General features: G+C 33.4%; 1 protein-coding gene across 4 annotated transcripts in view; it reads right to left on the bottom strand.

Moving 5' to 3' along the window:
* Positions 1–627: 627 nt before the first annotated feature.
* POLK (DNA polymerase kappa) overlaps positions 628–27,935 on the bottom strand; it is a 72,755-nt gene continuing 45,447 nt past the window's right edge. For 3 of the 4 annotated variants that reach the window (XM_045566412.1, XM_045566413.1, XM_045566411.1), the window contains 12 exons: positions 25,484–25,636; positions 22,325–22,456; positions 19,533–19,686; positions 15,637–15,876; positions 14,295–14,419; positions 13,020–13,186; positions 10,914–10,946; positions 7,989–8,085; positions 5,118–5,289; positions 2,282–3,241; positions 941–983; positions 628–732 (listed from right to left, as the gene is read on the bottom strand). In XM_045566412.1, coding sequence (XP_045422368.1) covers positions 648–732; positions 941–983; positions 2,282–3,241; positions 5,118–5,289; positions 7,989–8,085; positions 10,914–10,946; positions 13,020–13,186; positions 14,295–14,419; positions 15,637–15,876; positions 19,533–19,686; positions 22,325–22,456; positions 25,484–25,636 — 2,361 coding nt within the window. In that variant the 3' untranslated portion in view covers positions 628–647. The remainder of the gene's footprint in view (positions 733–940; positions 984–2,281; positions 3,242–5,117; positions 5,290–7,988; positions 8,086–10,913; positions 10,947–13,019; positions 13,187–14,294; positions 14,420–15,636; positions 15,877–19,532; positions 19,687–22,324; positions 22,457–25,483; positions 25,637–27,935) is intronic. The other variant, XM_045566414.1, reaches the window with a different exon arrangement.

The following is a 27,935-nucleotide window of genomic DNA, read 5'->3' as shown; positions in this document are numbered from 1 at the left end:
TTAAGCAAAAAACCTTTTTACACAGATAATACTGTGATACTATTTTGCTGAAGGTAACAAAACCACTTATACTAGTTAAGCTAATACTTTTTATAGAATTTATGATAAATTTTAATTTTGAATGCTCATGAGGTATCTAAAGATACTAGGATCAAATATAGCAGTCCAGTGCCAACAAAGTGGTTAAGTGCTGAAAAATTCTTGTACTAAAATAGGTTTGTGTGAATCTCTGAGAGCCCTTATATATATATATATGTTTATTTTTATTTATTTATTTATTTTTTTAGGCTCTAGTCAAGTGAAGCAGTGAAAGTGGAGAAATAAATATGTTTTTATAGTCACTATAAAATAATAAAGAAATCACTTTCTGATCCCATTCCTAATTCCTCTTTTTAAAATTATCTCTAACGGAACTGATTTCCAATTGATGTACCACAGAAGTAAAATACTCATGGTTATAAAAAAGATAAACAGAAGTAAATTAGTATATATTCCAAATTCTTAGAAAAGCAATGTAATTTGGAAAAGGATTATTGCACTTGCCTTCACTAAATAAATCTGTAAACTTAAAAAGATGAAGAATAAATTCATTGATTATTAAAAAATAACAAGTTTCAATTAAAAATCAATGATAAAATGTTCAATGTTCATTTAAAAAATATATCAAGGGTATATTTTGAATTGATTGGTTTTATTTTCTTTGATGCTGGGTGCTTTGTCATCAGTCCTGGCCTAGAATGAAAAAGAACATACAGTTAAAATGCACAGAGAGATTTTAGAAAATAATTTATATTTTATATTGAATACTTGATGTTTTAGAAAAGAAAATAATTTGTTTACTTAATGATTCATAAAAGCAAAATTTAACATCTCCTAAAAATTAGACCTCAGAATATGACAGTTTTGTAGCCAGCTTTATTAAAGCTCAAATTAGCCATACCTTTTTGTTCTTGTTACTGTCGTCTGTACTCTGCTTGAGCTACCTTTAGAGGAAAGAAAAGTTAGGAAATATGAATAACATGAAATAACTGAGAAGCTATATAAAAATTTAAAAGGTTAAAACTAAGTGATTAAAGATAATAAAAACTTTCTTGGCCGGGCGCGGTGGCTCACGCCTGTAATCCTAGCACTCTGGGAGGCCGAGGAGGGCGGATCGCTCGAGGTCAGGAGTTCGAGACCAGCCTGAGCGAGACTCTGTCTCTACTAAAAATAGAAATAAATTATCTGGACAACTAAAAATATATATAGAAAAAATTAGCCGGGCGTGGTGGCGCATGCCTGTAGTCCCAGCTACTCGGGAGGCTGAGGCAATAGGATTGCTTAAGCCCAGGAGTTTGAGGTTGCTGTGAGCTAGGCTGACACCACGGCACTCACTCTAGCCAGGGCAACAAACCAACACTCTGTCTCACAAAAAAAAAAAAAAAAAAAAAAAAACTTCCTTGGTACTATATAGTTCATATCTATGTATACCAAAAACTAACTTTATAGTATAAGTTCTTTGTAATTTACTAGTTTTGTTAGCAGTACACTTAATTTTATTTTTGAAATCTGGGTAGAGCCAGCACTAATGAAAAACAAGTTAAAGAGGCTTTCTGGCTATCCAATTATTGTTAATTAACCACTGGGCCTTTTAACATTAGCAAACGTTCTCTGAAGGAATTTCTTTTTTTTTTTTTTTTGAGACAGAGTCTTGCTCTTTTGTCCTGGCTAGAGTGCCGTGGCGTCAGCCTAGCTCACAGCAACCTCAAACTCCTGGGCTTAAGCGATCCTTCTGCCTCATCCTCCCGTGTAGCTGGGACTACAGGCATGCGCCACCATGCCCGGCTAATTCTTTCTATATATATATTTTTTAGCTGTCCAAATCATTTCTTTCTATTTTTAGTAGAGATGGGGGGGGGGGTCTCACTCTTGCTCAGGCTGGTCTCGAACTCCTGACCTCAAGCTATCCGCCCGCCTTGGCCTCCCAGAGTGCTAGGATTACAGGTGTGAGCCACTAAGCCCGGCCCCGAAGGAATTTCTTTTTTGATTAGATCATTCAACTCCTTAAACCATTGTGCTCTTCCTGTGCTAAATCAAGCCCAAACCAAAGTTTCCCCAAAATTCACAGTCTATTGGCTTGAGTTATTCTAACCTATGGAAAGGTAGCCAACATTTTCCTAAATAGTAGCATATACAAACTACCCCTGTATTAGTATGTATTTCAGATTTAACAATAATCTTACTAATTTTAATAAAATATATTCCTAGAAAATCAAGTTCTTTAAAATGACTACAAACTCACCAGTACTTCTGGAGCTTTCTTTGTGTTGATTAACTGGATTAGCTTTATCCTTTCTCAGTTCTTGGATGATACCTTTATTTAAGCAAATATCCACATGTGCATTGAACAGGGTAAGATCTGAAGTCTTTTGTTCTAGGTTACAAATAGGACAAACTAGAGTTTGGCCTGTTATTACTTCATATAAATAAGGCTGGTGGGATTCTTGCCTGCTTAATAACCCAACATCTTCATTTTCCAATGAAACAGTACAAGAATTCTGATGACAGTTTTCAACATTAAAAGACTTGCTTGGGAGACTAGAACATTCCTCCTTACTGTGCTTATTACTTAAAGTATCTACACTTTCTGCTTTAGATGAACTATCTATTGTGCCCACAAAATCTACACAGTCTACTGAAGTGATTTGTATGTTTTTCAGATGGGCTTCATAATTTTGCTTCTCACAAAGTGAAAAAGAATAATGTACATTTTCTTCCTTGTTAACATTGGTAGAGGAAGTATGTGAACATGAGGACGTTTTAGAGTTTTCACTGATTGAAGGTCCATCAAGACATGCATCTACATGTTTATTAAAGGCTTCCAGACTAATGTGTCCTTGCTCCTTAAAGCAAACAGGACAGGTAAGTATCTGACAGTTATCTGAATTCTCTGATGTTTCTAAATTCTCACTCATCTTCGTCTTTAAAACTTGGAATGGTTGTGATGTCTGTAAACTTTGTTTATTCACAGTTTCACATTTAAATGTGTCTTTGTGGCTCCACTTCCTTTCTGATAGTTTGTTGTCAAAGAAACTCTTCTTTTGAGACATTTCTAGAGGTTTTACAAACTGATCTTTGTCAGTTTTCTCTAGTATACAGTCAGTGGCTGACAGGGATTGGTTTCCAGCCTGTAAGAAGCCAATAATACTCCTTTGTTGGTGTTTCTTGTCTTCTTCATTGGGAAAACTAGATATCCGAACACCTAAATTAAACCAACCACAATTAATTTCAAATCCAACAAAGTCAATTCACTCACAATGCATAAAAACATTTTGCACAGTACTATTGTGATATACACAAAACACTGGAGAGTAATAATAAACAACACTGGATATATTTTCTAAATTAAAGGATGCTTTTTTATAGCTGGTATTATGAGTGGAAATTTACTTTCCTTTAAAAAAGGATATCATTAAATATTAACTATCCATCAGAGTTGAATATATAGGACTTTCAATTAATATCTGACACATAATAACATTAAATAATAATAACTATTTGGAATCCGCTATACAGACTCTTTAGCTCTTTTTTTAATAGACTTAATTTTTTAGAGGAATTTTAGATTCATGGCAAAATTGAGCAGAAGGGACAGAATTCCCATCTATCCCTTGCCTGGGCACATGCACAGCCTACTCCCACCCCCCCATCAACATCCTGGACCAGATTGGTACATTTGTTACAATGATGAATGTATACTGACACATGATCACCCAAAATTCATAGTTTACTTTAGGGTTCACTCTTGGTATTGTACGTTCTATGGGCTTAAACAAATTTATAATGACATGTATCTACCATTATATAATCATACAGAATAGTTTAATTGTCCCCAAATTCTTCTGTGCTTTGCCTATTCATCCCTCCTTCCCCTCTACCCTGACAACCACTGATCTTTTTATAGTCTCCCTAATTTGCCTTTTCCAGAATGACATATAGTTGGAATCATATAGTACAGAGCCTTTTCAGATTTCACTTAACCATATGCATTTAAGTTTCCTCCATGTATTTTCATGGCTTAATAGCTCATTTCTGTTATGTGTTGAATATTATTGCAGTGCCTGGATGTACCATAGTTTATCCATTCACTTACTGAAGGACATCTTGGTTGCTTCCAAGTTTTGGTAATTATGAATAATGCTTCTATAGACATCTGCTCTTTGGCTCTTATAATTAACACTTTATTCAATCATCACTTTCAGTGTGTGCTGTACCTTTCATATATGAAAATTTGACTAATGAACCACTATTACTAGTAAAGTGGGCATTTGGAGTGCTGATCCATACACATACATACTCTCACTCAGTTTACTTTGGAAACATGGCTTGTTAGTTTTTACCATGTAGTAAGTGGAAATGTGGTTTCATAGCATCGCAATTTCTTATCTGTAATTCTGAAATCCAGAAATTTCTGAAAATTTTAAGCAACAGGTGATAGCTGATGACTGAATTAATGCAAGGTTATTTAGTCTTCACAGCTTACAAATTTTTTTTGTTCTGCTACAGAATTTTAATGTGTTTGATCATAAGGTGTTGCCCCAGATCCCCAAAGTCATAATACAAAAGATATTCTACATGCACTCAATTTGCTTCCTAAAATATGAAAAGTTTTGAATTTTGAAATGTATCTAGCCTCAATAATTTCATTAAGTAATCAAGAACAACTTTAATTGGTTCTTACTGGAATTAAACTAATGACCAGGTCTTCACATATATCAGGTTCTAAGAATTAAGATAAATGGCAGCAGGACAGTAAGAACTTCCTAAACAGTTTTAAGAAATAAAATGAAGGTAAGAATACAGGTGGTCCTTGACTTACAAAGGGGTTGTACCTGATAAATCCATCATAAATTGAAAATATTGTCAATTTATAATATTTTCAATTTATGATGGGTTTATTGGGGCACAACCTGATTGTAAGTTGAGAGTGTACTGAATGCATATTGTTTCTGTACCATCGCAAAGTCAAAAAATGTGAGTTGAACCATCATTAAGTCAGGGACTATCTGTATTTCCAAAGCTGATTATTTGGGAAAATTTAGCAGATTTAAGGAAAAAGAAGAAAAGAGAAGTCATACCCATAAGTCTTAATCTCAAGGGATGTGGAAAATCAGCATCAATTTCTATTCTTAATAACTCCTTAGCAATAGCAAATATTTCTTCTGCAGTAGAAACAAGAGATGAAACTGTAGATGCACGAGTTTTTACTTCAAAATTCACATTCTTCAGCTTAATGGTAACAGTTCTACCCTATAACATATAGAATACATTATTATATATGGCTTTCTAACTTCTAGAAAAAAGTTATTTACAATTAGAAACATTCAGAAAGGTCTCTTATGTACATATAATATGGAAGTATAATCAATTATTTATAAAACATGGCAATAAAAACTGTTATAAATAATTAAAATCCATAAGGAAGCTAAAATCCTATTTTAGCAATAATTATTACTACCCTTCCCAACTGAAATTTTATAAAAGACCTTCATATAAAGGCAAAGTTAACTGATCATCTTTCTTTTTATTGAATCTTTCTTAGAGGTTAATTCAGGACCTAAAAAGGAAGGAAAAAAAAAATCTAAAGGTGCCTCATTGAAAAGGTCTTATGGATAGCTCACATTTATTACATGCCTGCTACATGCTAGATAATATGCTAAACAATTTACATGTAATAACTCCCTTTACAGCTAGTGTTTTATGGGTACAAAGTTTAGTTGGGGATGTTGAAAAAGTTCTAGAGATAGATGGTGGTGATGGTGGAAGAATAATGTGAATGTATTAATATTTAATACCATTGAACTATACACTTAAAAAGGGTTAAAATGACAAATTTTATTTTATGCATATTTTAGTATTTCCTGGAGGTGGAACTTAATTCCTGCCCTCCCCCCTCACTTGAAGGAGAGTTAGACTTACTGACTCAATGCCAAAGGAAAAAATAATAACTTTACAGTGGAGAAGCCTAGTGCATAGTGCACTATAACTCAGAACTCCTGGACTCAAGTGATTCTCTTGCATCAGCCTCGCAAATAGCTGGGACTACAGGCACGTGACACCGTGCCTGGCATAACTCTGGTTTCAAACTTATTCAAATGTATTCCTGAGGCAGTGTAAAGTCCTCTGGAATTATACTGAAACCATTGCAGCCTCATAACTTGCTTCTTTTTTTTTTTTTTTTGTTCTTTGCATACTTGATAATATTTTATTGGATGATAGACATTGTGAATTTACATAATTGGGTTGAGTGCTAGATTTTTTTTTTTTTTTTTTTAATATATATATTTTTTTTATTTCAGCTCATCATGGGGGTACATAAGTTTAGGTTATATACATTTTCCATGTCCCACCCATCCCCCCGAGTCAGAGTCCCAAGCGCGTCCGTTCTCATTCTCCCGACAGTGCACCTGGCACTCATCATGTAGTCATACCTCCATCCCCTCCCCCCCCCCACCTCCCCGGGTCTGCACCTTCAAGCATGACCATTCCCCAGAGGGTGTGCAACGCACTCATCATGTAGGCATACACCCATCCCCTCCCCCCACCCCCCATCACTTGCTTCTTCAAAGAATAACATCATCATAGACCTCAGACATAGGTCAGAATTGAATATGACTCTGATTGTTAGGGACAGGAATACCCTATACCAACATTTACTAATTTGTATTCATCATTAAGACATATGTAATCTAGGGATTACATCAAGTCAAAAAGCTTCTACACAGCAAAGGAAACAAAGAACAAAGTGAAGAGACAATCCACAGAATGGGAGAAGATATTTGCAAACTACCCATCTGACAAGGGATTGATAACTAAAATATATAAGGAACTCCAACAACTCAACAGGAAAAAGTCAAGTAATCCAACTTAAAAATGGGCAAAGGATGTGAATAGACACTTCTCAAAAGAAGACATACAAATGGCCAACAGGTATGTGAAAAAATGCTCAACATCATTAGTCATCAGAGAAATGCAAATCAAAACTACAATGAGATACCACCCCACTCCAGTTAAAATGGCTTTTATCAAAAACACAGGTAATAACAAATGCTGTTGAGGATATGGAGAAAGTGGAACCCTCATATACTGTTCATGGGAATGTAAATTAGTGCAACCACTATGAAAAACAGTATGGAGGCTCCTCAAAAAGCTGAAAATGGAACTACCATATGACCCAGCAATCCCACTTCTGGGTATATATCCAAAGGATGGTGATTCAGTATATCAAAAAGATATCTGTACTCCCATGTTTATTATAGCACTATTCACAATAGCCAAGATATGTAATCAACGTCAGTGTCTATCAACAGATGAATGAATAAAGAAATTGTGGTATATATACACAATAGAATATTATATAGCCACAAAAATAATGAAATCCTGCCACTGGAAACAACATGGATAGAACTGGAGAACATTACGTGAAATAAGCCAAACACAGAAAGACAAATCTCATGTTCTCACTGATATGTGGGAGCTAAATATTAAAAACAATTGATCTCATGGAGACAGAAAGTAAAATGATGGTTATCAGAAGCTGGGAAGGGTAGCAGGGAAGAGGGGATAAAGTGAGAACGGTTAATGAATACAAAAATATATTAACAATTAGGTAGATAGAATGAACAACATTTGATAGCACAACAAAGTGACTATAATCAACAAGAAGTTAGAGTATACTTTAAAATAACTAAAACAGTGGAACTGGAATGTTCCTAACAGAAAGAAAAGTTAAATGCCTGAGGTGATGGATACCCATCCCAATTACCCTGATTTGATTAATTCACATTGTATGCCTGTATCAAAACATCACATGTATCCTATAAAAATATACAACTATTATGTACCTATAATAATTAAAAATAAAAAAATGTACTCTAACTCTTGCTTTAAGGTAGCATTTTATTATTAAAAAATTTAAAAACTAAGAACACCACATCAAAATAAAGTACCTTAAGTCCTTCTTTCTGTAGATCTTGAGCAAGTTCACTGCAAAGTTCTTGGCACAAGCTGTACTGTTCTTCTGCTTTACTTATCTCACTGAATGTCCTAGAAAATCAAGAATGATTTTGGTGCACAGAGTAAACTATAATTCAGGATAATTTGGGAATGATATAGTATGTTTTTACGGTCTAGCGTTAAGTTATATTTTCTGAAGTACAAAATAAAGTTTTCAGATGAATTACGATATAGTTAAGTAAAAACATCTAAGATTTACATAAGTAAATCAGAAAACAGAAAACCATTAATCAGTAAACCATAAATCAGTAAATAGAAAACCATTTAGATAGGTAAGCTGATTAACAAAGGAGCAATTTTATGCTCTTGTTCTCTCTACAATATTAAAAAAATGATTAAAGTCACCAACAGATAATGATAATGCCCCCAAGAACTTAAAACATATTAGTGTGTATATGTATACATATCTGTGTGTGTGTGTGTGTGTGTGTGTGTGTGTGTGTGTGTGTGTGTGTGTGTGTGTGTAGAGAGAGACAGAGAGAGAGAAAGCCTGTTACAGAAGATTGTCTTAAGAAAGTACAGATGACAACATTATTCCAAGTACTGCACATAGATTTTCTGGATGGGAAATATCTTTAAGTAAATTAAGGGTTTGGTTCACGGTACCTAGGCAGAGCTGTCTAATAGGCAACTGAAAATGGAGAGCTGGTAAGATTAAAGATATTTTGAATTAATCTGCATGAGTGTTGAAAGAAGTTTATAGGCAATATTAACATAAAAGACGACACTAAGAAAAGACCAGAGTGATGAGTACAAAACCCTCAGCAAGTAACTGTTCAGTAAAGAGTCTCCTTTCTAACATCGTCCCCAGCTACTCATTTCTCTTTCCTAGCAGCAATAGCTTCTTATTCTTATGAATTCCTCCAGAGATATTTCATACAAATATAAGCATTTTCCTTTCATTTTTTATATAAACAGTAGAGTATTAAGTACATTGTTAAGCATCTTGATTTTCTCAATTATCTTGGTGAGAGTTCCCTATGAGCAAGTAATTTCCTCATTTTTATATGGCCCCATAATATTCTAAATTAAAAACGTAAGGTCATTTAACCAGTTCTCTATTCATGGATATTAAAATTATTTTCAATCTTTTGCTATCATAAAAATATGCAATGAATAACCTTGTATACATGTGAAACAACATGTGATTCCATTTGTGGAATGAATTTCTAGAAAAAGAATTATGGGATCAAAGTACATATTGTATCTGTGCTTTTCATAGGTAGTGCCAAATTTCTTGCCGCTGTAATAGGCCAAATACTGGTCCCCAAAGATGTCCACATCCTTGGAATTTGTGCACCTAGTAACTCGCATGGCAAAAGGACTTTGCAGAGATGATAAAATTATGATGAAATATCCAGGTGTGCCCATCGTAATCCCTAGGGTCCTTATAAGAAAGAGGCAGGAGGGTCAGAGTCAGAGAAAGAGAAGACGCTGAGGCCACCAGTCAAGGAATGCAGGCAGCCTCTAGAAGTTTTTGGTAAAAAAATGGATTTTCTCCTAGAGCCTCTACAGCCCTACCAACACCTTAATTTTAGGACTTCTGACCTTCAGAATAAGAGAATAAATTTATGTTGTTTCAAGCCACTAAATTCGCAATAATTTGTTATAACAGGAATAAGAAACTAATATATCTCTCCTCCAGAATTTATACCTTTTTCAATCCCACACTATTGCCAATAGAGTTAGAATCTTTGCCAACCTGATTAATGAGCAAAGGTATCTCTGAGAACTATCGATCTATATTTTTTAAATGAGAATGGGAATATTTTCACTTGTTTTGAGAACCATTTGTATTTTCTTTTCTGTTAACTGATTAGATCTTTGTTCATATTTTCTTTTGGTTTACTAGCCCTTTCTTATTGGTTATAAGAATTCTTTACATATATATTAGAGAAGTTAGCTCTTTGCATGTGATACGAATTGCAATCTCCCTCCCCTCAACTCCATACCAAATTTGATGTTCTAATGCAATTTTTAAAAAGCAAGGAAAGAGTTTCCAGAAAGTAGAGGATATATGCCTGTATATCAAGTAATAGTCTCAATAACAAAAGACAAAATGGAATATAAATTTATTAAATAGAATACTATCTCATTTTTGGATGTTTCTTTTTTTCTCTCTCCTTTTGATCACTTTTAAGTCAAAGCCTAAAACAGCAATTTTTATCAAAGCCATTTATTGTGTTGTCTTGTAAAAGTCATTTATCTTTCTGACCAGAAATAATATATGTGAAATATGAATATCAACCTTGTACTAGGTCAGTGTTTCTTAAGTGTCTCAATGGAACTTTGCTGCTTTGAGGAGATAGTTGAGCAACTTTCCAAACAATGTCATATTTCCCCAAACAATAAGGTTCCATTAAGATTTCACTTGACTTTCAAACAAAACTGTAAATCACTAAACTAGATCATCTCTAGGCTCTCTTTCATCAGTAATATTTTACTATTTGATGCCTCCGTTCATTCACTAATATTTGAAGAGTTTCAAATATTGAAAGAATTCCCCGTCACTTCTTAAATTTCCCAAGTAAATACTCAATATAATTTTCCTTATAAATAAGCTAAAAATTAAGATTTGGGACCCTAAAATGCTTGGTTTTCACTGAAAAGGATTAAAACCAACATTAAAAATAATAGGTGCAGTTAATTTTTTCCCACTGAGAATATAGCAACTGAAAATGATAAAGCATTGTATTGGGGTATTTACTTCAGGTGTGTGAACAGCTGAACATTGTTACAGTGATTTGCAAATACATTTGTTTATTTCAGTGATATTTTACTAAAAGTTAATTTAAAAATTATTTAAAAATAACATGAATTATGAACAATTAACAATTAAGTAACTAACAAAACATTACCTCTCAACGCTCATACTTTTCCTCTCTCCATCCCTTGAAATGAAAAAAAAAAAAAAAGTCTTTAATTGTCTTTCTCAAAGAAGACTGAGTTCCTTTTAGTTAACCCAGAGGATTTAACATGTCAATTAGCCCTTAGAAATCTCATTTTTTTAAATTAAAATTTGTACAACACGAAAAACAGTGAGGGTTTTTTATCTAAAAATAAAACTATCACCAAAGAAGATAGATAATTAGATGCTAAAATGATTATATGTCATGGATCAAATTTGAAAATAGGTAGATATTATAAATTCCTTCTATTAGAAGCCTGACTATCAAAACCCACAACTTATAAAAACCAATAGGAGTTAGTAGTATAATAGTTTATAGTTATAGGATAGATTAATAATTTAATATCAGTTATTTAGTTTGTGGTCTAGTACATTAACTTTTCTCTTTTATACCTTATTCTTTATTCATTTATGCCACTTTATAGAACCTCAGTCAGAATTTGGTACATAGTAATAGGATGAAGATTGGAAATCGGAACCAACTAGTTTGGCTGGATTTTAGCTGCTCTGATAGAAGTAGTTGAAACCCAAAACTGGAAAAGATAGATTATTCATTTTCCAAATATTTAGTGAACTTATTATGACTCAAGCAGTGTTTCTAGAACTTGGGGATACAGTAGTGAACAAAACAGACCAACTGTCTGCCCTTGAGAAACTTACATTCCAGTGGAGGGAGACAGATAAATAAACATAGAACTCAATACAGAATATGGTAGAAGGGGAGAAGTACTCAGATTAAAAAACAAAGCAGAGTAGGGGAACAGAGACTATATATGGAGAAGGCAGCTTGCTCTTTTGTATTATATTATATACCTATGAATTTCACCTAAAAGCTTTACCTGCATCTTTAAATGCCACAGGTTAATACATCTTATTTTATATCAGAACTATACTGTTTTAAGCACTATGGAAATAAAAAGAGGATAATTTTTGGATTAAAGTTTTATTTCCTGTTATCTTCAAATACTAGATTATTTATAGTGCTATGATATCTTTATCTTTCATTATGTCCACGTAAGATCTAAGTATGGACTCAAAGGAATGAAGAGCAGGAAGAAATGAGAAAAGCAATATAAGCCTTGCAATCTCTATAACATTTAGCAGGCTTAATTGGTTAATCAATTTTATATGCATCCCCAGTGATTTTATTGTTGTCTTTTAGGTTAAGTACAAGAATATAAAGGAGTCATTTGAGGGCAGGCTGACAAGATGATGACAAAATTATAAAAATATTGCCCTGTGTTGACTTCCATGATTCCCATTCTTTTTAAATTCCCTTCTTTTCACCCATCCCCAACAGTTAACCGTTCTATCTTCTAGGGTTCCTCTTTTTAAGACCTGGATGAAAGAGTGGCAGGGAATAAAAACTCAGGGCGTTTCCTCTAGCTGTTCTCTCCTCTCCTAGCCTTTGCATGAATGGCTCCTTCAGGTCCCTGCCTCTGAATGCCCCCAAGTCATTTTCTATATTCTCACTTTGGTTTACTTTCTTCTTTTATTTATTTGTTTACTTTTTACCTCTTACAATGGTCTATAAACTCCAAAAAGGCAGGACTTTGTCATATTCAATGTTATCCCCAGTGCCTAGAACAGTGCCTAACACAAAGTACTTAGTATTGAATGAATGAATCACTTATAAATCTGGAAAAGAAAACAAATGTAGTTAGTTCATTAAGGCTTTCAAAGAATCATTAAATCTCCTTGCTTAATGGGTGAATTATGGAACATGAGTCATCTTCCTTTCCTCAACAACTTGACCACCAGCATTTCTCTTAATATTCTGAACAAAGCACAAAGCAGGGACAGAAAAGAAAGTAGCCATCATTCCTTTTGTCCTTCTACCCAACAGCTGAAGCCAACAACCCAGGAATGATTCTTGATTCGTCTTTTCATTTTCTCCCACATCCAATCTGTTACTTTAATTCAAACATTATATTCTGAGTTAACCTAGCCTACAAGAAGTTTAAAACATGTTATCCATGTAGCCTCATTTCAATGGTTAAAACTGGTATTTCAGCAAATGATAAAGAAAAAGCAGAATGAATATACATATAGATACCTTGCCAGGTGTGTTGAACCCAGTCCCAGGGAGATATGAAGGAAATAATGCCAAGATGTTTCAGAGAAAAGGAGAGAAAGTAATGCCCTCCGTTGGTAGAGATCTGTACAAGTAATAATTCCAAGGGCCTTTAACATTTTCTCTGTAACTTTTCCTATTCCGGAAACCTAGAAAAAAATTAATATTTATCATTAATAGATTTTTAAATTAAGGTAAGAATTGAGATTAAAATCTCATTGTACCTTTTATAATCAATAGAAGGTATGAATAATGTGAATTTCTTCAAAAGTCATGTAAGAAAACTGCTTTAATTACTTTTTGACCACATTTCCTAAACTAGAGTTTCATGGAATTTTAAAAGGCAGTAAGAAAGGAGACCTGTGGTCATATAAATTTGGGAGATGATGAGATAAACAAATTTAAATGAAATTTTTTACTATAAGATTTATGAATCTTCAATATATTACTATACATATGGACCCACCAAGAGTGGTACACTCCAATGTTATTTGACTCCAGAATCTTTTTAAACAGAATACCTATTCATAACTTGAAAAACATGTTGGAAAACACTGCTCTATAGCTATACCTTATATACACAATTCAGTAATCATTATACATTATATACATTGATATAGCCTTTCTTCTGAGTATTGAAAAATACTTTATTTAAATTCATTCATACATGTTATGTTCAGTGAGAAGAGCAAGTCCTAGAACATCATATACAGCTGTATATAGTGCAATTATTGAAAAGAAGTATACATATGCAGAGAAATCTAAAAGCTCTAATAAGGAAGAATTATAAAATATACTCTTTTCTGGAACCCCCAAGGGATAGTTTTACCATTTTAAAAATAGTAAAGTATTTTGGTTTATTTTTTCTCAAAAACAATTAAAATTCTAGATCTCTTTGAAGTATCGTGCCTATTAATCTGGTAGCAATGTGGACTTTAGAATGGAGATAGTATTAAGTAACAGTTGAAGGGACTCTCACAAATATTCTTTTTTATTTCCCTTCTCCTTGGCAGGAGTTCACTTAAAAATCTGTCATCTATTACTTTCTTAAAAATTTCTAGCAAACAAGCTCCTAAACTTCACTTCCAGGGTTTCACAGAAAGAGTTCTTCAAGTCCAAATTCAATCTCCCATCATAGTTCTTGGTTGTTACCTATTGTTTTAAACCTTTTCAGCAAAGAACAATTACTATCAGCCTACATAGTATCTCTTCAGAATTCAGAGTACACATATAGATAAGTTTTATATAAAATCTCACCTTTCTAATGGGTAAGTCCTTGATGAAGTCCATTACAGCTTGTCTGTTGGGGAGAATTTGGTATTGTCCATTTGGCTTATGCTTATCACTGCATATTTTTGCTAACATTGTATTAGGGGCAATGCCTTAAAAGAAAAACATTCTGATGACTCAAAGATATTGATATGCATGATTTTTAAATGTGTGATGACGAAACAGAAAAAAATAATGTTAAGTGCAAAAAATCTAAAATGATATGTAATGCTACTTTAAAAATAATATTTGATTACCATTTATATTCCCCAGGACTTGCTATAGTTTTAGGAAAAGGAATTGTATTAGATACAATGGAAGCAAAAATGTGCAATATTTAATTCTCTACAATATTTTAAAATCTAAGAGTAGTTTCTGAGCTGAGTAATAATAAGTGTTATTGGTTTACTTACTACCTTTACTAGGAATACAGGATGGTTCTACATCTACTTTTCAGAAAAGATCTAGAATATAATCTAGGATGGATGTTTACTCTTTGAAAAGGTCTTCTGCATAGATTATCCACATAAAGAAAAAAATCAGATTCTGGGTTACAGTGCATTTAAAATCATGATAATTAGATTTGTTCACCCTTTTTATGTTACTCATAAAGCAAATTATCATTTTTCAGAAAGGTGTTTTACAATCTGTAGGAGTCTTAATGATTAAGAAAATTTGAAATAGGTATATTAAAATATATTCATTAAACAGTTCATTTCAACTTTTATCTACATCTTCCTAAAATTTATTATTCATTACTATGCTTTGGTATAGAAAGAAAAGATTAACCTAATCATATTAATAATATGGCTTTTACAAGATAATTCAAGGTCCTCAGGATGAACACCAGGTATTATGCTAAGACACAATGATGCTCTCATGGGTTATCAACATATGTAAACATGTTTTTCCTTTTACCAGATGGTTCTAGACTGCTACATTGGTAATTGGTGTTTCTTTTGTCTCCTACCTTGTGGCCATCTGAGTTTTCTCCTGCAATATAATCTTGAACAGGACTGAAGTTTCCCAAGGAAAAACTAATAATCAAGTATTATATATTAAAATATATTTTGAGCTTAAGTAAAGGATAGTTACATAAGATATATGATAATTTTTTTCTTCTGGCTCATAGGCTTGCTTGTCTGCTTAATTCCAATTTACCTGTAAGTTCACAACTATTCTAAATAGGTAAAGTTGTTAGAAGCAGAATCAAAGAATGGATAAGTAAAATGTTACTATATAATTTATAATGAGACACTAGTAATGTTACACTTGTGTTAGCCAGTCTGAAAATTATAACCATAGTGGCCATTGACATCCTTTTATATACCTGCACTGGCTGTCAGTGTTGTTTTTTGCTCAATTCTAAAACGAATTTCCTTTACCACTTCCTCGGCTGATGTTCCAAAAACAACCCAGTTTTGGAGTATTTGAGGATTGTTTTGTTCTTCAAAGTTCACTTGGAAAGGATTTCCTGGTAGCTGCAAATCAGGAGGACTCTCTTCAAAAAGTAGTGGAGAGATGGATCGTTCGTGCTCATTTACTTGATTAACTTCCTCTCCTGGTTTATCTAAATTACAAAGAAACAGTAACTCATTTTCATTTTAAGAAGTGCATACTTCATAAGTTAGGTTTCCTTTCCTTATTTCTGAAGACAAAACAAATGTAGTTTAGTTTTGTTTCTAGGAACCAAGATCAGAAATGCTATCATTTAGCATTCATATTTTGTAATTGTTTAACAAAGAAAACATTGACTACAAGTTTTTGGGGTTTTTTTTGTTTTTTTTTTTTGAGACAGAGTCTTGCTCTGTCACAATGGCTAGAGTGCAAGTGGCATCATCATAGCTCACTGCAATCTCAAACTCCTGGGTTCAAGTGATCCTCCTGCCTCAGCCTTCTGAGTAGGTGGGACTACTGGTGCATGCCACTGCACCCTACTAATTTTTCTACTTTTAGTAGAGATAGGGTCTTGCTCTTGCTCAGGCTAGTCTCGAACTTCTGAACTCAAGCTATCCTTCCGCCTCAGCCTCCCAGAGTGCTAGGATAACAGGCATGAGCCAACATGCGTGGCTGATTATAAGTTTTTCTTAAAAAGGATATCTATTTTTCAGTATACATTTTAAAAGGAAATATCCTGTGTAAAACTCACTAAGTTTTGTATCTAAATTAATTGAAACTCAGAATTGGGTTTCAATTCATACCTTTTTCCCTTAAAAAAAGGAATATTTTTTCTTTTATTCTTCTCTAGGAAGTAAAGGAACCTTCTTAAATTAGAATTTTCCTACAGTAGGAACATTATCTGAGGAAAAAGGCATTAAATAATATAAAATAATTATACCTGAAAAATAAGTTTTATTTTTAGGGGGAAAAAATCTTAATTCTTCTTCATTCATGGAAGAAATTTCAAGTGTTAAAATAATCTGAATTTTCTTCTTTCAAATGCAGATTTTGATTCTGACTTCCTTGTTTATAAAGTATCACTTTTACTAACGGCACATTTGCAATAAATAGAAATTACTGCTGAAAGTTATGCTTCTTTAAGCATACAAATTCTTAAGGTCTGATTGGATTACCCAGGGCCCAAGTTTAAAGAAAAGAACCTTTATTATCATCAATAGGCTGTGAACTATTGTTATTAAAAAGTGAAGTAAATATATTAATCTGGTTATTGCCTCATTTTATTTGCATTTTTCACAAATGAACTATAAAATACACTTAAATCTATACTGATGCTAAAAATGTCCTAATAAACAAATCCATTAAAGATTATCTTCTGGGCTTAATGTAGGAGAAATACAGTTTAAATTTATAATAACTAAGATTAACAACAGAGCTTTCTGATCACATTTCATAACTTTATTACATATAAATATTTTCTTCCTTTTTTTTTTTTTTTTTTGAGACAGAGTCTCGCTCTGTTGCCTGGGCTAGAGTGCCATGGCGTCAGCCTAGCTCACAGCAACCTCAAACTCCTGGGCTTATGTGATCCTACTGCCTCAGCCTCCTGAGTAGCTGGGACTACAGGCATGCGCCACCATGCCCGGCTAACTTTATATATATATATATATTTTTTTTTTAGTTGTCCATATAATTTCTTTGTATTTTTAGTAGAGATGGGGTCTCACTCTTCTTCAGGCTGTAAATGTTTTCTAAATTAAGGCAAATACAGAAGCAAAAATTAAATTTCTAGTTTCAAGACACATATGAATGCATTTTACTTGAAAAGTGAAATTGGGTATTTAAGAACATTTTCTAAAGATAATGAAATAATATGGCAAACATCTGACTATTTTCAAAATTTAAAGTAGGGGACTGGCGTGGTGGCTGATGCCTGCAATCATAGCACTTTGGGAGGCCAAGGTGGAAGGATTGCTTGAGGCCAGGAGTTCAAGACCAGCCTGAGAAATATAGCAAGACCCTACTACATCTACAAAAATTAGCTGGGTATGGTGGCACACACCTGTAGTCCTAGCTACTCAGAAGGCTGAGACTGGAGGATCGCTTAAACCTGGGAGTTTGAGGTTGCAGTGAGCTATGATGATGCCATTGCACTCTAGTATGGGTAACAGAGTTAGACCCTGTCTCAAAAAAAAAAAAAAAAAATTAAAGTATATATGCAACATCAATTAAGTTCTAGATGTTATTAATTAAGTCAGATGTTTTCCAGCTCTGAATTCCCAGGCCACATACACAATAAGGCTTATTTTCAAACTTACACAAGCTGTTATTTATGTGCTTCAGTCCCTCTCATTTTCCATACTTTGGTTTTAAAATACAGAGCAATTCAGAGGGAATTAAAAGTGTGGAACAGCTGAAATTATTTCTACTTGGAGCCCTTCTCCCCATCTGGATGGGTAGAAGTCAAGGCAAAGAAAGCCGCAGAAAAACTGCAGACCAAATGAGGTACCTGTCACATTCATAAGCCCCTTCTGCAGAGTTTCTTATGGCCATGTTTTACCTGATGCCTCTACCACCCTGCCCTCAGGTGAGTTAATATGCTAGCAGAACACTACAGTAGGAAGCAAAGAATGCTGCCTTCTGGTACATTATCAGAGGTGCTGCAGAATGGTGCAGTTACCTTTTCATCTGAACTACATTCTGCTTCTCTGTGCGGCCTGGCTGTGTAACTAACAGCTGAAGTAGTATCTTTATACTCCCCATAACCGGAGCGATGAAAATACAACACTAGGATTAAAGCATTGCATCTAGATGGCAACCTTTTGCTCTAAGCCTCTGTGTCCAGAAATTATGATTACTGTACAATGTTTCCATTAAAGAAAAGGAGAGACCTATCTCTTAGGGCTTTAAATAAGGTAAAGCAGTTGTGATTTCATGTCTACATTAAACTTACTCCAAATGATGTGAGCCCCAAACAACGTGAGATAATTAGAATTTTGTGCCATTTTTGCTTCAGGGAAAGTGATAAACAGATTTTCCCAGGATTGCCTATCCCCTCTGAAGCAGTCAATGACTTGTCCGTATGACATGTTGCTGTGGGTTGTGAGCAAACCCCTCTGTGACCTTTTTATCCAGGTGAATTTGCTCAGGGGTCCAGGATAGCTCAGACATTTGAAGTAATCATACCTTTGACAAAGGGCTGGAAGCAGTATGTATAATATCTGCATGTTTCATGGCATTGCTTTGGATATGTACTAAAGAGATTGTTTGAAACAAACCCTTGGAGTCCTGAAACTTTGGTTTCATTGTAAATAAAAGAACCATAATAAGGTCTAAGGCAAAGAAGGGAGTGGAAAGTCATGAATTTTGGCAAGGTTAAAAATAGTCATAATTGCTGTATAACCAGATTATAGAAAATTTGGGACATGAAGAAAAAGAAAATCACCCAATGTTTTGGTATGTTTGAGCCTAATCATTTTTTAGCCAAAAAAAAAAAAGCCACCTTAAACAGATAACTTCCCCAGCTTCAATGCAATCCAAACACTTTGTGAGACTTAGAAAAATAACTGCTATAAAATTACTTTGTTCAGGGACTCTGCAGACTCAAAGTCTAGATTTAACAATCTCATTTGGTTTATAAATGATATTGTATATAATTAACTCAGAAAACCACTGGTATATTTTCAGTTTCTGATTTTTCATTTTTATAAAGGTACTTTAATCCTACCACCTATGCCTGCTAATAAGTTAATTCAAAGAGTTTTTTTGAATAAGTAATTCAAAGGGTTTTTTTGTTTTTTAGTTTGATAGTCATAAAAAAATGCTTACCATTTTCTACAAAGTTTCTTGTTTTGATGAAATACCTTCTTTTGTCCTCAGGCCAATTTTGTCTTTCTTGTAAGTGCTTCGTTATATTCAAGTAGGCTTCATCAAGACTCATGGCCATAAAATTGGGATCATAATCAGCAAGTATTTCCTTAACCTTCAAAAGGAACAAAAAAGGTTTAAATTTTACTTCCATAGCAAAACCTTCTGTCATATATAGCTAACAAGAAACATTAATATTCTTACTTTGCAACTACAGTAACGAACCTACAATCAATAGCTTATGGATTTAAGGAATAAATAATTTACTACCAGGACATATTTGTCAAAATTCTCTTTTGTACTAAAATAGGCAGATGACCATGAAGCACATGAGGCAGATGACCATGAGGCAGATGACCATGAAATAGCTTCATTTGATGCAATCTGTTCAGCCAACTATATCTAGTTATATTATCATAAGCAATTCAAATAAATCTCAGACATTCTGGCAGGCTCAGAGAAAAATGGTTAAGGTTTTAGGTAGCTGGTCAAAAGCTGAAGTGAGAACAATAGGATTCTATTCTCTCTCACCTTTTATGATGGTTTTGTTCACTTTAAGAAGGAATAATTTTACATAAAGGTACATGTTGCTTTAGAAAGTAGTTATATTTTAATTAATTATAACATGAACAAAAATCTCCACTTAATACATATATCCATACAAGAAAATGAAGCTCTATTACTTATTGGGATCCACAATAGAAAAGATGACAATAATCTGTAGTCTCTAATTCCATGATTACATTAAATGATAAGAGAAAATCTGGAGTTGCACGTTGGGTTGAAAGAAATATATATAAAGATTAGAATTATAGTTGTTACAATCCAGAAATGCCTTTTATATAAGACAGTGTTATTACATGAAACTATAAAGTTTTTTTTTCACCACTGAAGTATTAGCTGTAATTAGAGGGAATGGTTGCCAAAATAATATGTATATTAGAAAACATATTTGCTGAATTACATTATGCTTCCATCTAGCATTTAAAAGCTGTCTACTGTATCATGGAAAAAAACTTTGTCTTGTTTTATAAAAGGAAAGCTTTTTAGCTTAATTATGAACAGCTGAGTCAAGGGGAATTTTAGAAAATGGTGATATAAAACTTCGCCAAGTTTTACTCAGAGTGCCTTAATTAGCTTTGTTCTTATAGAAGAAACCATTTTTATAATGTGCTCAAATAGAATCTTTCTAGTGAAATAAAACTCTGGGAAGCCTGTAGCTGGCAGCCAACTAAGATTCTGAATGAGAAGTACTCCCTAGAGACATTGTTGAGTACTTATTAACTTCCTTTACATAGCATACTGCTGTAAGAATTAAAATAGACATGTTTCAGTAAAAATCAAGCACTTACAGTTCCAAGAAGAATAAAGTTAATCCAATATTTTGGATAAAACAAAAATGTTTTTTCCTTAAGCTTTCTAACCAAGCCATAAATAATAATGTATCTGTAGTCAGTGATGAATTTGTGCCGTAGTTCATTTACACATAAAAACTCGCTTTTTATCTGTATAAACTAGTTAGATCCTGCTCAAATTTGTATTCTCTTATTTATGTAAATAAACAGATTACACAAGTAATTGTTTTAGTTCTCATTGTTATACTGTCAGAAGTTTTACTGAGTTAAAGTACAACTTAAAAAAATTCTTTCTTACAAACTCTTTGTAGGACTGTCCTCAAACTTATTACAAGTCTATAATATTTATGGCTAACATTTTATCTTTTTAATTAGACATAAAGTAAAAGAGATAAACAGTAGCCAAATGTGAATGTGCTTCCCCCTCCTCCACCATCTTTTCAGAGGTAGGTACAAAGCACTTGCTTTCAGACTGTTTTTGAAAGAATAAAAAAAAATTGTTTTTAAACTTGGGCTGGAATGTCATTTCTAGGGGAAATGAGGTGAAATACACTAAAAGGAGTGAATTTAAAGACTACTTGTATAACTAAATGGTAATAGTGTTAGGCCATAGTTTTTTTAGTGTTTCCATTCAGACAGTCTTTAACACACTACATTTTACTATTGCAGTATAAAAGTATTTGATGTAGCACTCAAATTTTAATTCAAAAATTAAATTCCTTCACATTTAGCAGCTGTAAAAAAAAAAATTAAATTCCAGCACTGCATGATAGGCCAGTTGTCATCAAAAATAGAGAAAATGGTAGTTTTTCATATATGACAGTTTGGCAATTTTAGTAAATAATCAAATCTACTTCAGAGATCCTTCCCAAAGGAATGGATTACCCCCTATTCTTTTTGATTATCAGTCTCTTAGATATTAAATGCTCATAACATCTTCACTAGATTGTGGGACAAAGAAAGTAGCTAATCAAAATAAGTGAATTTTGTCATTACTTAACAACACTGATAAATTTATTCAGAAAAGAGGCTGACATTAATGATGAGTAGATTCTGCAAATTATAAAGTGGTTCTAGAAAAAATGTGTATTGCACATTAATAAAAATAGCTAAAGTTAATTTTATATTATATTAAAAGTTTAGGGAGACAAGAAGAGTTTTCTAAGCAGAGGAAAAATATATGGAAAGGCAAAGAATTGGAAAATGGAATGATACATTCTGGGTACTATGGGCAGCTGAGTATTCAACATATTATATAAGCTGAAGAAATGGTAGAAGGGGAGAGTAAAGGGATAAGCTAAGACCAAATCCTGATGTGTTAAAGGCATTTGGACTTGACTCTGTAGGAGACACGAAACCAGAGAAAGGCTGTAAGTAGCGGTGAGACATTCAACTTACCTCTTTACTCACAGCTCGGTATTTGTCAAAGTTTGGTGGCACTATAATAAGCTGTGGGCAGAGTCTCTTAGCAATAAATCCTGGCATGGCTGCACGAACACCAAACCTCCTTGCATGGTAATTTGAAGTAGACTGAAAGAGAACTGACCACATAGAAAAAAATATACAAACTTAAATGGATATACTGATTCATGTTTTCATAAGAAACACATTAGAACGTACGTTTTCAATCTGAGAACATTTCTTTCATAGGCAACTGTCTTGAACCAAGCTTTGACTTTATCCTATCATGGTATTATGATACCATGATCCTCTCCCACTGCTGTCCCTGTTTATAATGTGATATCAGATAATAAGTAAGACTGTGCTAATAAAAAGGTTCTCTTATATTTCCAGTAACTAAACTTCATTGGTTTTAAGGCATACCTATAATTTTGGATGATAGTGGGTGATGTTATATGAAAGTCATAGTACAGTAGATAGTATAAAATAGTTATAAAGTAATAGTATAGTACCAATAATATAGATGTCACACACAAGTAACTGTATAGTATAATAGTACACATTTGGAATTTGCTCTATTTGGGATTTTGGAAATTTTTCACCTACAACAAAAATGAAAGGTCTAATATATAGTCAACCAAATTAAATCTCCTAAATGAAGTGATTAAAGCTTAAAATAACATTAAAAATAAGTTTATTTCTTAAGGCTTGAATATCTTTTTTGTTGGAAACATTTTGACTAGGAGATTGAACTAAAAAAGTATGTTGAGTAAAAAGGAGAATATTACTTATTAAATCTTGCTGATGATGATACCTGATAATAGTCTATGTCAGTGTGGTAGACCATAGTACCACTTATAAGAGAAATTTTATCACAAACGGAATCCTTGTTTGGAATCTCAAGTGAAAATTCAAAGAAATGCAAAATAGAATGTATCAGATGAAGGAATTACTTCAGAATAATATCAATTTTCCATTAATGATTTTCAAATGACATTAAAAAATCATGATAGTACTCAAAACTATGCTAATCCATGGTCAGCATTCTGGAACAGAAAATAATAGATAGCACTGAAAAGACAAACCAATACTTTAAACATAAATAAGTCTAATGGAATCGATATGAAAGCCAGATCTATAGTACAGTAGAAACAAAATTTTAGAAAGTTCTCTAACTTTTGGGTTTGCGGCATATCGTATATCCAGCCACGATATTTTACAGCAACTTTTATCAAAAGGTAGCTTCTAGTTCCTCCTGCCAAGTGACTTGCCTTGTGACTTGCTTTGATGAAAAGAATGTGAGGAAAGTGACACTGTGTGACTCCTGAAACCTAAGGCCTTAAGAAGCCTATGGCTTTTGCTTTGCTTTTTGTGAACCAGCAACCATTGTCAAGATCTTGGGGTAGATTACTAAATAATGATGCATCACAGAGAAAGTAAGAAGACTGGAGGGCATTCCAATCACCTCAGGCAAAGCGCAAGACATAAGTGAAGCCATCTTGGATCCCCTAGCCTCAGTTAAATAGCCCTAGCCAATTCCAGGTAGAGGTAGAGTTGATCCATCGCCAATGAATTCTGCTCAAATTATAGAATCATGAGCAAATAAATGGTTGTTCATTAAGTACTAAAGGGGTTTGTTACACAGCAAAAGATAATTGCTATACCATCTAAGTTTCAACTCTTGATGCCAACTTAGAACATTCGAAAAATCAATCAAATTCTCCAAAATAGAATTCTACCTTTAACAGACTGGATTAATCAAACATGTACCATCACTCCCATTAATTTGTAGATACATTTTTTTAGTAGGACAAAACAATTACACTTCAATCTCATTAGAAGGGAAACCTATTAGTTCAAGCATAAAAAGGGGTAATGTTAGTTTAAATGTAACAAATAATCATTTTGAATTTGGAAATACTAACCAACTTTTAGGAGGACAGAAATTATAGAAAAGATTTTGTGGATTCCAAAAGAAATCAGTTTAGCTTTAACATGGCTATAGCATGTGTGTATGTATATACATATACACATACATATACATATAAATTTAGAGTTATATCTTTTAATAAAATTTAAAAATTTTTTTCAAATATTTATTGGTGATTTGTAGGAAAGGGGAGCATTCTTGCAATATAAATTATTTTGGAACCAGAGTTGTCAGTTGCCTGCATATTCATGGAAACAGATATAGAACAAACAGATTATGGTTTTATAATATTACAAAATAATAACTCAGTAGGAATTAGGCTTATAGCTATTTAAGGCATTGGAAGGAATCAGGAACAGGGAAGAACTCTCCTTGTTTCTCTAGTATGTTTTTTTATACCAACATCTATCTACTGTAGTTGCTACTTATAATTCCCAAAACATTTTTGGCCACATACAGCTATCTTGGTCATTTTTGCCTTCTATGGCTGGAATGGCAAAAAAGAGGGCAACATAGTAATCAGAAAATCAAAGTTGCCAAGTCATGAGGAAAAGAATTTAATTGCATTCTAAATGTACTATATTAATGAACTATGTTACTCTAGAACTGGGGTTGGCAAATCTTTTCTGAAAGTCCAGATAGTAATCACTTTAGCCTTTGTAGATCACAACATGGTCTCTGTTGCAATTACTGAAATCTGTACTGAAGGGGTTTGTTACACAGCAACAGATAGCTGCTATAGGGTCTAAGTTTCAACTCTCAAAAGAGCAGTAAATAAATTAGTATGACTTTGTTCCAATAAAATTTATTGACAGAAATGGGTAGCAGGCTGGATTTGGCCTGCAGACCATAGTTTGAAAACTTCTGTTTTAGAACATTTCCTTTTTTTGCTTCTTCTTCTTCTCTTTAGCTATTAATAGAACAGTTACCTATAAAAAATTTAATTTGCAATGGAAAGATACAATGTCACTCTATTGTTTACCGGTATTGTAACTTTGGGCAAGTTATTAAGTATCTCTCTGAGTTTATTTTTGTCAAATGAAAATAAAAACTAGTAGCTTAAGGTATGCTGAAAGCATTAAGTAACTAAGCATATATTATGGAACCCAAAGAAATATGCAGCAAACTGGAAAACCTCAATAAAAAATTACTCCTTCATGAACCAGTAAGGCTTACTTAAGTATGTTATGAAATTTCCTTTTTGTTTTTAATCTTTACCTACTTACCAACATACTCACTGATCCTACAGCAATGGGTTTGTCCTTCAATTCTGGATTATCCCTCATTTCTACAGCTGCATAGAAAGCATCCATATCAATGTGTATTATGGTATTGTTCAAATTCCGGCTCTGTTCTAATTCCATTACAAATCTGTCAACCTTAATTTTTAAAAAAGTTAACATACATTTAGATAACATAATATTGAAACACCATTAATCACAACATTAATCTTAATTTAGTAGGTTGTCTCTGTCTCTGTCCATCCATTTATCCATCCACCCATTCATTCACCGACCCACCTATGGGTGCATATTTTATGGTCGTTCATGGGTGTTTATCTATGTATATTTTATTATTTATTAAGGGTGGTAATTGCTTTTATTTTCACAAGCATAGAAAACCTGTTCTCAAATATCATTCCCTATCAACTCTTTCATCTCTCCATACCCCCAGGCATATAACAGAAACTTAATAAAAATTTATTGAATAAATGAACTAATCCAATTGCTTATATCAGATGATTCCACTGCTTTATAAATTTGGAGAACTCAAAGGTTCAATTTAGGTAAAATAAACAATTCCCATTTGGCTCATAATATTAATGTCTTAAAATAGCAACAAAGGAAATATACAACAAAAGATAATAAGGCTTTGGCATGTGATGTTTATGCTGAACAGTAACATACAACTGAAGGTACTAAAGCATAATGTACACATTCCTTTTGTAGAATTGCTTTTATAATGCTACTATTTGATAAATGTACAAATAAAAATTGAAAACTTAAGTTGTAGCTTATTCTTCATGAACTTCAATATATATGTCGATAGTATTGTTACTACTAGTAGTAGTAAACAGTCTTAATCTTTAAAGAATTTTTGTCTCTTCAGAGAAAAAGAGTTGACTTGATAAGGAAGAATAAAGAGAAATGAAAGGGGGTAGAAATAATCAAAGCAGGTGAGTAAGAAAAGTGATTATGTAGCAGACATACTCATTTCTAACTGTTGCTTTTTCATGGCTTGCCTCTACGATACAGGCTAAAAAAGCTAAATAAATACTCACTTTGTCAGCTCACTCTGCACCTGAGGGTGGCTGTGTGATAGTTTTGATCTATGCAACAAATAAGGAAGTTGCCATTACTATTAAAGTAAAATCGTAAGAGAAGGAAGCTACTGAATGAGCTGGAAAACATAAAGGACATGGAACAGTGCCTGGCACATGGTACAAGTTCAATAAATGCCATCTATTATTATAAGGATCAGTGGATGGCTGAATAACAAAGCAATCAAAAACTGATGGGAAAACAGGCACAAATAAGCAAATGGGGTGATCTCTGGAATGAAAGCGACTTACATCATGTGGAGATTCCTACAGCAAGTTTTCTTAAAGGTGGAGAGCTATAGGGGTATAATGTGACTTTTTTCTCCATGTTGGGCTCCAACCTTGCCTCTATACTCTATGGAATTTTTTTTTCCCATGGCCCTCCTTCTTAGCACTATTGGGACACTAGTTCACCACTGCAGGTTAAAACTGTAATTTCTTTTTTAGAAACAATCACCCTGAATCATATTTGTCAGTAGCCACAGCGAGACTCTCCAGAAGGCCTGCTCCTGTTTAGGCTGCAACTCACTGAATGACCTGGTGTGCTCTGTGGCTTCCTCAGTCTAGAGACTGGCTGTTCCTCTGTCTAGAATGCCTTTCCTAGCTCTGTCACAGGCCTTCAAGGATCAGCTCAAATATCTCTCTGTAACTCAGTTGGATCTCTGTTCTTTGTGCCACAGAATTTAATGTTCCTTATTTGTTTTCCTGCTCTTACTATAGCATTTACTGTATTAGACACCAAATTGTGAGCTCCTTCAGGAGAAAGGTCTTATCTGCTTTTAAATTCTTTCCCCACAAGAGACGGGGGGGGGGGGGGGGGGGGGGAAGGCTAGTAGGATAAAAGGAATGAAATTTATAGCAATATATTAAAGTTGGTTAAAAAAGAGAAAGCAATGTTAGTAGAAAAATTTTGGAGAAGGCTAACTTCATACAGTTAGACACCATACCTAATAAATGGAACTTTTCCATATTACTCTAGTTTACCATACTGATTTAAATTATTTTTTCTAGAACTGCAATTATGAACCAGAGAATGGCATCATGCCTAGATATAAATAAATTGTAGAAACTAATAAAAACAGAGGTAAACTAAAAACTACTCTATATTAATCCAGAAAATATACAAGTTATAAGAGTCGAGTGAGAATAAGAGAGTTGCATCTGAAATATCCTGACCTGGAATCATCTAGAAAAGAAAAAGATAATAAATAAAAAGCAAATCAAATGAGAAAAAATTCTCCTCAGACTCATATATTAATGCTATGATAGTCTCTTCAGCAATATATTCTCTTTCTTGTGCCTAAAGCTAGTGTAGTTAAGTTGCTAAAAGGAAGCCTTCTCATGGTATGACTCATACA

The sequence above is a fragment of the Lemur catta genome, chromosome 12 (assembly GCF_020740605.2).
Source record: "Lemur catta isolate mLemCat1 chromosome 12, mLemCat1.pri, whole genome shotgun sequence".
Classification (NCBI taxonomy): Eukaryota; Metazoa; Chordata; class Mammalia; order Primates; family Lemuridae; genus Lemur; species Lemur catta.
The sequence above is the reverse complement of the archived record's forward strand: the minus strand, read 5'-3'. Positions and strand labels throughout refer to the sequence as shown.